At 32.4% G+C, this 13,190-nt stretch overlaps 1 protein-coding gene across 2 annotated transcripts in view; it reads right to left on the reverse strand.

Annotated features, from left to right (window-relative positions):
• Positions 1-1,359: 1,359 nt before the first annotated feature.
• Positions 1,360-13,190, reverse strand: part of LOC143251085 (GATA-binding factor 3-like) — a 49,993-nt gene continuing 38,162 nt past the window's right edge. For both annotated transcript variants that reach the window (XM_076502447.1, XM_076502446.1), the window contains exons 4-5: positions 12,091-12,219; positions 1,360-3,371 (exon numbers count right to left, since the gene is read on the reverse strand). In XM_076502447.1, coding sequence (XP_076358562.1) covers positions 2,991-3,371; positions 12,091-12,219 — 510 coding nt within the window. In that variant the 3' untranslated portion in view covers positions 1,360-2,990. The remainder of the gene's footprint in view (positions 3,372-12,090; positions 12,220-13,190) is intronic.

The following is a 13,190-nucleotide window of genomic DNA, read 5'->3' on the forward strand; positions in this document are numbered from 1 at the left end:
TAAATTATCTAGAATACAGAGACCGTAACGTATTATTCTTCATTTGTGCCGGGATGAACTTGCGTTTTGTTTCTGACAGATTGTCGGTTGTTTTGAAATATCAATTTCGTACCAAAGCTACTAGATTGACAGACAATGCATAAGTTAACAAATGAATGATAGAATAATGAATATATTCTCCCTTTACAGATAATCACTACAATCTTTGACTGTAATATGTATGTTCCATCTTGAACTATGTAGTTAGTTGATTCCAAGAACAGGTATTACATAAAACAGAAGTCTGTAGCCGTCTGTATCTGATGACGCCTTTACTGATGAAACCATTATCGCTAATTAATGGAGTATATATGAAATATAGAACTGAATCCGTAAAAACAGAGAGTGATCCATAAAGAATGTGGAAACACCTTCTCCAATTACTCAGTGTAAAGAGTGAAACCTTATTATCCTCAAATTATGTGGACATGTGTAAATAGCCGATTGTGTAAGTTCTGTCAGGTTTGTTGGGAATTTCGCACAAAGATACACGAGGGCTACCTGCGCTAACCGTTCCTAATTTAACAGTGTAAGACAAGAGGGAACGCAGCTAGTCATCACCACTCACCGCCAGCTCTTGGGCTACTCTTTTATCAACGAATAATGGGATTGACTGTGAGTTTATGATGTCCCCGCGGCTGAAAGGGCGAACATGTTTGATATGACGGTGATTCGAACCCGCGACTCTCAGGTTGCGAGTAGTGCGCTCTAACCATCTGGCCATGCCGGGCCCGTGTAAATTTGTGCTTTAACAATAACCTATGGATATAATGTTATTAAATTTACTGAAACGGTTTTCTATTTTACTTTCTGTATTAAAATATCTTCGAAACTTGATCTACCGTATTTCTGATCAACAGTGACATCAGCATATTGTGATTGAGTCACATTTCGGTTAACATCTTACCTCTAATCTAATACGAGTACTGATATTCAAAGACAAAGTCGTAACACCTGGAAAAATAAACCCAACGTTTGTTTTAGTGAGAACACAGAATGATGAGAAACATACAATGAGTGTAAGAAAAGGGAGAAAGAGAAATGATTATACTGGGAAGTTGGATTTCTTAAAATATGAAATATGAACCAGACTGAATTAACCTACAAATAAAGCAATACACAACTTATAATGTTGCATTTCATTCAGAATGGTTCTGGTATAGTTCCTGTCCCAAAAGTACATCAAATCTCACTCACGTCTTTAAAAGCAATCTATTGTCGTGTAAGAGACCAGCTAATGTGACAAACACTGAATATTTTAGCTTTAATAATAATTTATTTATCGGTCTTCTTTCTTGTTATACTGTCACATGAAAAAATCACAAGACAAGTTGGTTTTGTTTTTATAAAATATTTAATATAAATCAACAATGATCAAAACACCTCTGATAATCATACGTAGTTTGTAATATTGTACAGTGGGTTTACTTGTAAGAAATCATACGCAGTTTGAAATACTGTACAGTGGGTTTATTTGTGAGATATCATACGTAGTTTGTAATACAGTACAGTGAGTTTATTTGTGAGACATCATACGTAGTTTGTAATATTGTACAGTGGGTTTATTTGTGAGATATCATACGTAGTTTGTAATACTGTACAGTGGGTTTACTTGTGAGATATCATACGTAGTTTGTAATATTGTACAGTGGGTTTACTTGTAAGATATCATACGTGGTTTGTAATATTATACAGTGGGTTTACTTGTGAGATATCATACGCAGTTTGTAATATTGTACAGTGGGTTTACTTGTGAGATATCATACGCAGTTGGTAATATTGTACAGTGGGTTTACTTGTGAGATATCATACGTAGTTTGTAATATTGTACAGTGGGTTTGCTTGTGAGATATCATACGCAGTTTGTAATATTGTACAGTGGGTTTACTTGTGAGATATCATACGTAGTTTGTAATATTGTACAGTGGGTTTACTTGTGAGATATCATACGTAGTTTGTAATATTATACAGTGGGTTTACTTGTGAGATATCATACGCAGTTTGTAATATTGTACAGTGGGTTTATTTGTAAGATATCATACTTAGTTTGTAATATTGTTCAGCGGGTTCACTTGTGAGATATCATACTTAGTTTGTAATATTGTACAGTGGGTTTACTTGTGAGACATCATACGCAGTTTGTAATACTGTACAGCGGGTTCACTTGTGAGATATCATACTTAGTTTGTAATATTGTACAGTGGGTTTATTTGTGAGATATCATACGTAGTTTGTAATATTGTACAGTGGGTTTACTTGTAAGATATCATACGTAGTTTGTAATATTGTACAGTAGGTTCACTTGTGAGATATCATACACAGTTTGTAATATTATACAGTGGGTTCACTTGTGAGATATCATACGTAGTTTTTAATATTATACAGTGGGTTCACTTGTGAGATATCATACGTAGTTTTTAATATTGTACAGTGGGTTTACTTGTGAGATATGGGTATTCAACGATCAAAAGTTTTCTGTTAAAAAAATACACTTTATACGTCTTACTATTATGCTATTGTATATACGAGAATTGGTAATTTTTCCAACAACCTTAAACCACAACGTCCAATAATTGTTCGTAACACCTTGGTACGTAACACCTTATGGTACAGTGTCTAGTGACTACGAAAAAACAAATTTCGGTTCATTCGTAGTCCAGCGTTCTAAGTCACTAATCAATTGATTCTTCCAGCACTGTCTAGCTAGTGCTTCCAGCACTCCTCATAGGAGGATGACTAGCTTCATCTGATGTAAATTCTTAAGCAGTGACTTCCTCCATTCTTCAGTAATTTTATATCAAATATTCTTGCTACACTTCGGTAAATACATGGAGAGGTGGCGACCACTGTTTACTGCATCCCTCGTGAATAACTTCCTGGCAGGTATTCCCAGCGCAACTCAGAAAACATATAGAGAACTGACACGACTTTCTGCACAAGAGGAATCATTGTTATCCTATTGCTCCTACTACACCGCAGGAAGATGGATAATGTCCCGAACTTCCTGAAGAAAATGAGGACAGTCCATGATATCCTGCTGGACTTGGACTAATGTGGGTATTAGATGAGGGAATAAATCCTGCTATGGACATTGGAATACTGTTCTCTTGCAAATATCCGTGGGTAACTGTCATGGATATAGGTAGCGGTATGGAAGACATTGGCGGACCAAACTGACTTCCGCCATGATAAGGAAATGTTGGATAAGATCTGTCTGGAGGTTTGATACACTCCGGATAGGCAATAAATCCTCGTTTCTTCTTACTCTTGGAACTAAGTTTTCGGTTTCTAGTTTGAATGTTTTCCTTCTTCATCGTCAATGGACGATTAATCTAGAGAATAATTAATACAAGGAAAGTTAAAGAATGATCCAATAAGGAAAACTTTATCAAGAAATGTGAGGACGGACAGGAATTTGGAAAATAAAACTGGCTACTTCAAACAAAAATTACTACAATAACTCTGAGCACCTTTCAGATCAAGTTATATAAATTTCGTAAGATAAAATTGTTGTTGTTTTAAAGTTTCTAATGTCACGTGTAACATTTCACGTGAAAATGACAACATGATAAAAATCTCTTAAAATTATAAGGAAATAATTGAAAGTATTATATAATTTGAAAACTAGAAAAACGTAGTTCAGTCATGAAGTATTTTTATACGTGCGTAGCAATTTATTTGAATAAATACAAAAAACCGTTTGTTTGTTTTTTAATTTACTAATCACTTTACCAGGCGCGTTGTGGCAGTAGGCGTTGACGTTTAAAGCACGTTTTCTCAGGTGACGTGTCGTGGGTGTTTATTATAAAAGTTCATATTTGAGCTCAATAATTAAAATCTGTGTGACGTTCACGACGTTAGGAATAAATTTTCACATAACAGTTGACTTTTTTGTGTGTAAGATATACTCATAATTATATTTATACATATATATGTGTGTGTATATATATATATACGTCTACCTGGTTATAAATTCAAATTGATCGCTTTATGCCTGAATTAGTACCTGAAAGTCTAAAACGTTTATAAGTTCTACAACTGATCATTTGAAACTTGAGACATTTTTGATGTTCATAAATGGTTATGTGAAAAGTAGGACATCGTGTTGTTTTTGTGTTTGGAAATTCCTGGTTAATTATCTGACATGTGGAACAGTTTTGATATGTACATTTATTTGCTTGTAGGTTATCACATTCTAATTATTTGTTTGTATATGGTGTTCACATTCTAATTATTTGTTTGTATATGGTGCTCACATTCTAATTATTTGTTTGTATATGGTGTTCACATTCTAATTATTTGTTTGTAGGTTATCACATTCTAATTATTTGTTTGTATATGATGTTCACATTCTAATTATTTGTTTGTAGGGTGCTCACATTCTAATTATTTGTTTGTAGGTTATCACATTCTAATTATTTGTTTGTATATGATGTTCACATTCTAATTATTTGTTTGTAGGGTGTTCACATTCTAATTATTCGTTTGTAGGGTGCTCACATTCTAATTATTTGTTTGTATATGGTGTTCACATTCTAATTATTTGTTTGTATATGATGTTCACATTCTAATTATTTGTTTGTAGGTTATCACATTCTAATTATTTGTTTGTAGGTTATCACATTCTATTTATAGTTGCCCAATAAGTTCTAGAAATATAAAGTTCACTTGTTATTTGAATAATTTACTGAGTAAAATAGTCAAAGTTACTTTTAAAAACAAAACCGTTCACGTGGACAAAACGTGAACTTATCTTCAGTGACAAACAGATAAATGAAAACACTGTCAAGTTACTATATCAGACGTCACATCTATTGTAAATGAAAACACTGTCAAGTTACTATATCAGACGTCACATCTATTGTAAATGAAAACACTGTCAAGTTACTATATCAGACGTCACATCTATTGTAAAGCTTGATTCTAATCTTTTGTTTTGGAAGAAAGTTTGAAGAGTTCTTACCCTCACCAATTATTTATTGTCATACACCAGAAGTAAACAGTAAAAATCAGATAATAAGACATACAAATCTAGCTAGTCACAAAAGTTTTCGATTGTTTGTTTTCATTTTGCTTCAGTTAAAAGGAATTTTAACTAATTAATGTTTAAAAATCGTGGAGGGAGAAACTACAGTATTATTTTCACTTGCTTTACAAAACCAACTCAGAAACAACAGGTGAGTTTTAACCACAGCAAAGTTCACTCATAAAAAAAAAAAAAATTAATAACTCGCGAACTTTTGTTAATAAATAATCACCAATCACTAATCAGATTTAGCATACAAATAAATAAAAATACTTTAGTTACTGTTCCGGTCTAGAATACAACTAAATAAAAACACTTCAGTTACTGTTCCGGTCTAGAATACAACTAAATAAAATCACTTCAGTTGCTATTTGTATCAAGAATACAACTCAATCAAAAACACTGTAATTATTATACAGATTTATAGTTCACTTAAATCAAAAACACTTTACTTACAAAGACGATTTGTAGTATGACTAACTCAAAAACACGTTCAGTTACAATTAAATATATAATACAAGTAAATCTAAAACACAGTAGTTACTATTCAAATTCAGAATAAAACTAAATCAAAAACACCTTACTTACTGCTCAGATCCAGAACACAACTCACTCAAAAAGCAGATATTGAATAAAACTAACTAAAAAATTTGCTATTCACATTTAGAATACAACCAAAACAAAAACACTGTAGTTACTATGTAGACCTAGAATACAGCTAAATAAAAATGCTTTAGTTGCTATTCAGATTTACAATACAATAAAATCAGAAACACTTTTGTTACGAACTTTACTATTATATAACTATTCTAATATCGATAGTTTTTAATCTGAGTTCCTAGTTAGAAATGTCCATAACTTATACTTTTAAATCTGTATTGCAAAATTTCCGCAATTATTTACAAAGTTGTAGAAAATTACTGAGTATAAATATCAACAATAAATGTGGTTACGTAAACACTAACATATCTCCTGTATTGTTGTGCAGGCTGAAATTTCTATAAAATCTTCACACATCAGTTCGAAATTAAATCGTTCATCGTCAACCCTTGTTAAGATATAAAATAACCATTATTATAAATTGTATTATTGTTTGTATGTTAAAATATGTTTGTATTAGAAAGAAAGAAAAATGTGTGTATCAATTTTGTTGGTAAATATCATAAACTGGATATATACTGACATTTTAACTTCTAAATCTAAATTACGATTTAACTCAATTTCAGCCTATTTGATGTTCTAATACATTACGTAATATACTATGCAGAACTTGAATATAACTAAATCAAAAATACTTTAGTTAATATTTAGATCTATAATACAACTAAATCACAAATACTTTAGTTGCTATTCAATTTAGAATACAACCAAAACAAAAATACTTTAGTTGCTATTCAGTTTAGAATACAACCAAAACAAAAACACTTTAGTTGCTATTCAGTTTAGAATACAACCAAAACAAAAATACTTTAGTTGGTATTCAGTTTAGAATACAACTAAATCAAAAACACTTCAGTTAATATTTAGATATAGAATACAACTAAATCACAAATACTTTAGTTGCTATTCAGTTTAGAATACAACCAAAACAAAAACACTTTAGTTGCTATTCAGTTTAGAATACAACCAAAACAAAAACACTTTAGTTGCTATTCAGTTTAGAAACAACAACAAAAAACACAAAACAAAAAACACTTTAGTTGCTATTCAGTTTAGAATACAACCAAAACAAAAATACTTCAGTTGCTATTCAATTTAGAATACAACCAAAACAAAAACACTTTAGTTGCTATTCAGTTTAGAACACAACCAAAACAAAAAAACTTTTAGTTGTTATTCAGTTTAAATACACTTTAGTTGCTATTCAGTTTAGAATACAACCAAAACAAAAACACTTTAGTTGCTATTCAGTTTAGAATACAACCAAAACAAAAACACTTTAGTTGCTATTCAGTTTAGAATACAACCAAAACAAAAGTTTAGAATACTTTTTAGTTGGTATTCAGTTTAGAATACAACTAAATCAAAAAGTTTAGAATACACTTCAGTTAATATTTAGATATAGAATACAACTAAATCACAAATACTTTAGTTGCTATTCAGTTTAGAATACAACCAAAACAAAAAATACAACTACTTTAGTTGCTATTCAGTTTAGAATACAACCAAAACAAAAACACTTTAGTTGCTATTCAGTTTAGAATACAACCAAAACAAAAATACTTTAGTTGGTATTCAGTTTAGAATACAACTAAATCAAAAACACTTCAGTTAATATTCAGTTTAGAACACAACCAAAACAAAAACACTTTAGTTGCTATTCAGTTTAGAATACAACCAAAACAAAAATACTTTAGTTGCTATTCAGTTTAGAATACAACCAAAACAAAAACACTTTAGTTGCTATTCAGTTTAGAACACAACCAAAACAAAAACACTTTAGTTGCTATTCAGTTTAGAATACAACCAAAACAAAAATACTTTAGTTGGTATTCAGTTTAGAATACAACTAAATCAAAAACACTTCAGTTAATATTTAGATATAGAATACAACTAAATCACAAATACTTTAGTTGCTATTCAGTTTAGAATACAACCAAAACAAAAACACTTCAGTTAATATTTAGATATAGAATACAACTAAATCACAAATACTTTAGTTGCTATTCAGTTTAGAATACAACTAAATCAAAAACACTTCAGTTAATATTTAGATATAGAATACAACTAAATCACAAATACTTCAGTTGCTATTCAATTTAGAATACAACCAAAAAAAAACACTTTAGTTGCTATTCAGTTTAGAACACAACCAAAACAAAAACACTTTAGTTGCTATTCAGTTTAGAATACAACCAAAACAAAAATACTTTAGTTGGTATTCAGTTTAGAATACAACTAAAACAAAAACACTTTAGTTGCTATTCAGTTTAAAATACAACTAAATCAAAAACACTTTAGTTGCTATTCAGTTTAAAATACAACTAAATCAAAAACACTTCAGTTGCTATTCAGTTTAGAATACAACCAAAACAAAAATATTTTAGTTGCTATTCAATCTAGAACACAACCAAAACAAAAATACTTTAGTTATTAAACAGATGTATAGTACAACTGATACAAAAACATTTAATTACTATACAAATTCAAAATACAACCAAGTGAAAAACGTTTTAGTCACTCTTCATACTTAGAATACAATTAAGTAAAATACGCTTTAATTACTGGTCGTATCTATAACACGACTAAATAAAAACACTTTAGTTGCTATTCACATTTCGAAAACAATTAAATGAAAACCATTTCAGTTGTGATGCAAATCTATAAAACATCTAAATTAACTGCGTATATTTATAATACAAATAAATTAAAACACTGTAATTAATATACCGCTCTAGATACAACAAAATAAAAATCACTTTAGTGTTTATTCAGAGTTAAAATATAGCTATATAAAAATAATTTAGTTACACTTTAAATTTATACTTTAACTAAATCAAAAACAGTTTAGTTACTATTTGGATCTAGAATAAAGCTAAGATGACTTCGAGTCATGTGTATAATATAAAATTATTGTCATGCTTTTTAAATCAGATAGCTCATTATGTAGCTTTAGGCTTAACCGTAAACAACCGGAATCACTACATATTTCAGTTTTATAGAATGGTTAATAACGGTTACTTTTGTATTCTCAAAACGGTTGTTATGGGTATTAAAACTTTAATTAAACTAAAGTGTAGAATACATTTAGAATACATTTTTATTTCAAGTGGATTTCTCATCGTTACGAACGGCTATTTTTAATACCTGAATCCATTGAACATAAAAACAGGTTTCCATACCCGTGGTGGACGCAGCACAAACAGCCCATTGCGCTTAACTACAAACAAATCGTAGAATATCATTTATGCTCAGTGATTTAAATTGGTTTACACAGCACACTATTAATAACATATACAGCTCGCCATTCTTTCCAATAAACTGTAAAAACCTAAATTATCAACCAGTTAGGCCCTTTATTCTTGTTACACGGCATTCATAAGTTGGCGCCAGTCGGAAAGAATGACAGATATACACCAACGATAGTGTCTCAGTCCTCGTGTTTGCGGTAAAAAAAAAAGGGGGGAGCGCCAACAAATCTACAGACGCCGTTGGAATTGTAGCCGAGAAGACCTTACTCTTGTTGCTTATAGCAGGAGACCGCTAAATTGCAACAAGATAGCTCACAGCTGGGGGTCATCCAAGTAGTTGTCTACTACTGAAATGTCGTACGGAAATGCCACAGACAAAACTCAAGTGTCTTTAGACTTCATTCGCTCTAAATATGAAGATAAACCCTCAGTGACAACCACAGCTAGCTAAACACCAAGGTTCTGCAGATGGGAAGGGCTTCTCTTATGACCTGTGTCCTAATAAAGAGTAGCGTAGGAGGAATATGTGAAAAACGAGACCACAAATATAGGGGCCGTGTCGCGATTCTTATCAAACGAGGGTAAAATGTTTGTTTGTTTGTTTTTTGAATTTCACATAAAGCTACTCGAGGGCTATCTGTGCTAGCCGTCCCTAATTTAGCAGTGTAAGACTATAGGGAAGGCAGCTAGTCATCACCACCCTCCGCCAACTATTGGGCTACTCTTTTATCAACGAATAGTGGGATTGACCGTAACTTTATAACGCCCCCATGGCTGAAAGGGCGAGCATGTTTGGCGCGACGGGGATGCGAACCCGCGACCCTCAGATTACGAGCCGCACGCCTTAACACGCTGTTATCACCGGAATAAAAACAATTTTGAACTCTATTTTAGGAATAACAGTTACATACTGATGGATAATTTCGTTTTGTAACCTGTAATTAACATCTGTTGTAATTGCCTTCTCATATTTAAAGATATAAGGCAAACCAATGTTCGTTAAATAGAAACGCATATTTTACCACATAATTACCACAAAATTAATATTTCATGACTGGATTTTACATTTATAAAATTATTTTTTCATTGACGTATGTATTAAAATTTAACTGAATTTAAAACGTTATTTCTTTTAACACAAAAATTATCCTACGTTTTATCTTATACGAAATGTTATCTCTTTTACTTTAAAAAAAAAAGAAGAAAAAAAAAAGATATATTGCATTCCACCCTGTACCACATACAGTGATTGATTTATATATGCAATGCCCCCTGTTGAGCAATAGTGTCATAAAGGTCATACCATAGAGGGCGTGATAATTGATATATTTTTCTATGTTTATTAATGAGTTCTCGGTTGGTCTTAATACATAAAATAGGTAGAAGGTGCCTTAAAGAAGTAGGCTTAAAGAAAGATAAATGAATTAGTTGAAAGAGAAGTACATATGGGCATGACTGTATCCAAGAAACCCTAGCGGGTATGTCTATTACTATTTGATATCTACGACAGAATAACGAAAGCGAGATATCTAATGTAAATGGATCTTTATATACGTTTTTTTTTTTCACTAAACTTATACATTATTTTAAATACACCTAACAAGAAATGTTTATAGCGATTTTATGGTTATATAAGAATTTTTTTAGGGTCACAGTCATGCAGCTTTATACAAGTTAATATCGCGCCCGACTACAATTTTGTGGTCGTGGAAAAATACTTTAATAAAAGGTTATAATTAAGTTGTTTCTTACTAGTTGGAAGTGATGAGTTACCCTATCAAATTTTTTCTTACTAACAAACTGTTTTATGAGAGGTTAAATCAAATGATAAATAAATTATACAGTAAACCATTAAGAAAACACGTAATTCTAAAACACAAATAGCCAATAAAATATATGATAATATATAAATAAATCCGTGATCAGATAGAAGAGAAACTCCTATTTATTTTAGATATAAAAACAAGCACACAAACTGATATCTTCGTTTCTATAAGATTTATTCAATGGTGTTTTTAACTTAGGCCTACGTGCAGACTAATGAGTAATAAACAAAATCGATCTTTACTCAAAACGACATAAACCTTATTTTATAAGAGTATATGAGAATGGTATGGTGCAAGATGGATGTTATTTTAGTTGAACCAAATAGTAACAAACATGGGCTTAAAACATAGGGAAAAAAAACCAAATAACATCGAGTTTTACGGGGGCTTGTTTTTAATTTCGCGCAAAACTGCACAAGGGCTCTCTGCGCTAGCCGTCCCTAATATAACATTTTGTTTGTTTTTGAGTTTCGCTCAAAACTACGTGAGAGCTATCAGCGCTAGCCGTCCCTAATTTAGCAGTGTAAGACTAGAAGAAAGGCAGCTAGTCTTCACTACCCACCGCCAACTCTTGAGCTACTCTTTTACCAGCTAGGCCCAGCATGGCCTAGCGCGTAAGGCGTGCGACTCGTAATCCGAGGGTCGCGGGTTCGCGCCCGCGTCGCGCTAAACATGCTCGCCCTCCCAGCCGTGGGGGTGTATAATGTGACGGTCCCACTATTCGTTGGTAAAGAGTAGCCCAAGAGTTGGCGGTGGGTGGTGATGACTAGCTGCCTTCCCTCTAGTCTTACACTGCTAAATTAGGGACGGGTAGCACAGATAGCCCTCGAGTAGCTTTGTGCGAAATTTCCAAACAAACAAACAAATCTTTTACCAGCGAATAGTGGGATTGACTGGACCATTATAACGCCCCCACGGCTAAAAGGGCGAACATCTTTGGTGTGACGGGGATTTGTACACTCGACCCTCAGGTTAAGAATCGATCACCCTAACCACCTAGCCATGCGGGGCCTCTTTTCATCGGCACTGGAACACAATTTCTGTAGAAGGTGCTAGCGAAAATACGTATATACAAGTAAACGCTAATAAAACATTAATATCATTGATGAAAATGGACGTAAGAAGTTTCCAATAAAATATTATACGTGACCCGATAAAATAACATCATGCTCGAAACAGATTAAAAGACATTATAAAACACAATGTTATCAGATGTAAAGGAACAAACGATAAGTTAATAAGAAAGAAATTGTAAGAAAGAACGAAGAGGAAAAAACACATTACTTACATTATGTAATTTGAAATAGAGACCACAGGCGTTACACACAGGTTCACCATTCTGATTACGCCGCCAGAGCGTCGTCGAAGTTGTTTTACAATTAACACAGGTTGTTCCCGCCTTCTTGGCTGTTGACTGCTTGAAATTAGAAAGAAACCATCGTGTTATAATAGAAAGAAGTCGCATAGACATGGTCTGTTTGTCAAATTCTGCGCAAATCTATTTGAGAGATGATGTGCACTAGTAGGCACGTCCCTAACTTAGAAGTGTCAAATACAAGAATTACATTAATTAGTCATGTTGACATTAACTAGTCATGTTGACTTACCAACAACTCTTAGGCTACTTTTTACCAATAGAACATGAGACTGTTCATCACATAATTACGCCCTCGCGTACGATAACAGGATTCGAACCGCGATCCACAAATTGGGAGTCGAACGTACTAACCACCAGACCATACTAGTCTAGGCGAATTGGTCAAAGTGTGTAAACTGTTTACTGCAGTCCACTTATCAGTTGGTTCTTTTCTTAACGTTGTTTTATTTAATGTATTATGATAAAAACTGGCAAAAACAAAATGTAGGAGTGCTGTAATAATCACTTCATAAAAAACTAATACATCAGAATCGATCTAACACACAGAAACCAGCGTAGTGTGAAATGAATTACATTGACTGGAACACACCCGTTGTAAGATGAGACAGGACAACTGTTTGTCTTACATTTTATATGAGAAATAGAGTTATCATTAGTAAAACAAGTTTACTGTAAGAAAGAAGAACAAAATGGCTATTCATATGTGCATAAGATATACTTTGTGGTTTAATTTGAAGTGAAATCCCATATACTATGCTAATGAATACACCAAAAATACATTTTGTACATTACTAAATAGACTTTGCTTTGATTTAATCCGAGCTTTGTTAATGTGAGTAAACAACCAGAAAATAGACAAATCTGTTTGTTCAGAGTGAGACTCCTTATCTCATACGGCATCGACCATAAAATACCAGACAGATCTTTCAACCTGCATGAAAGTTAAATTACCTGACGCCTAGGTGATACATACCAACTTTGATGTTTAGATTTTCGCATCTTACCAACAT

Source organism: Tachypleus tridentatus, chromosome 5, assembly GCF_004210375.1.
Source record: "Tachypleus tridentatus isolate NWPU-2018 chromosome 5, ASM421037v1, whole genome shotgun sequence".
Classification (NCBI taxonomy): Eukaryota; Metazoa; Arthropoda; class Merostomata; order Xiphosura; family Limulidae; genus Tachypleus; species Tachypleus tridentatus.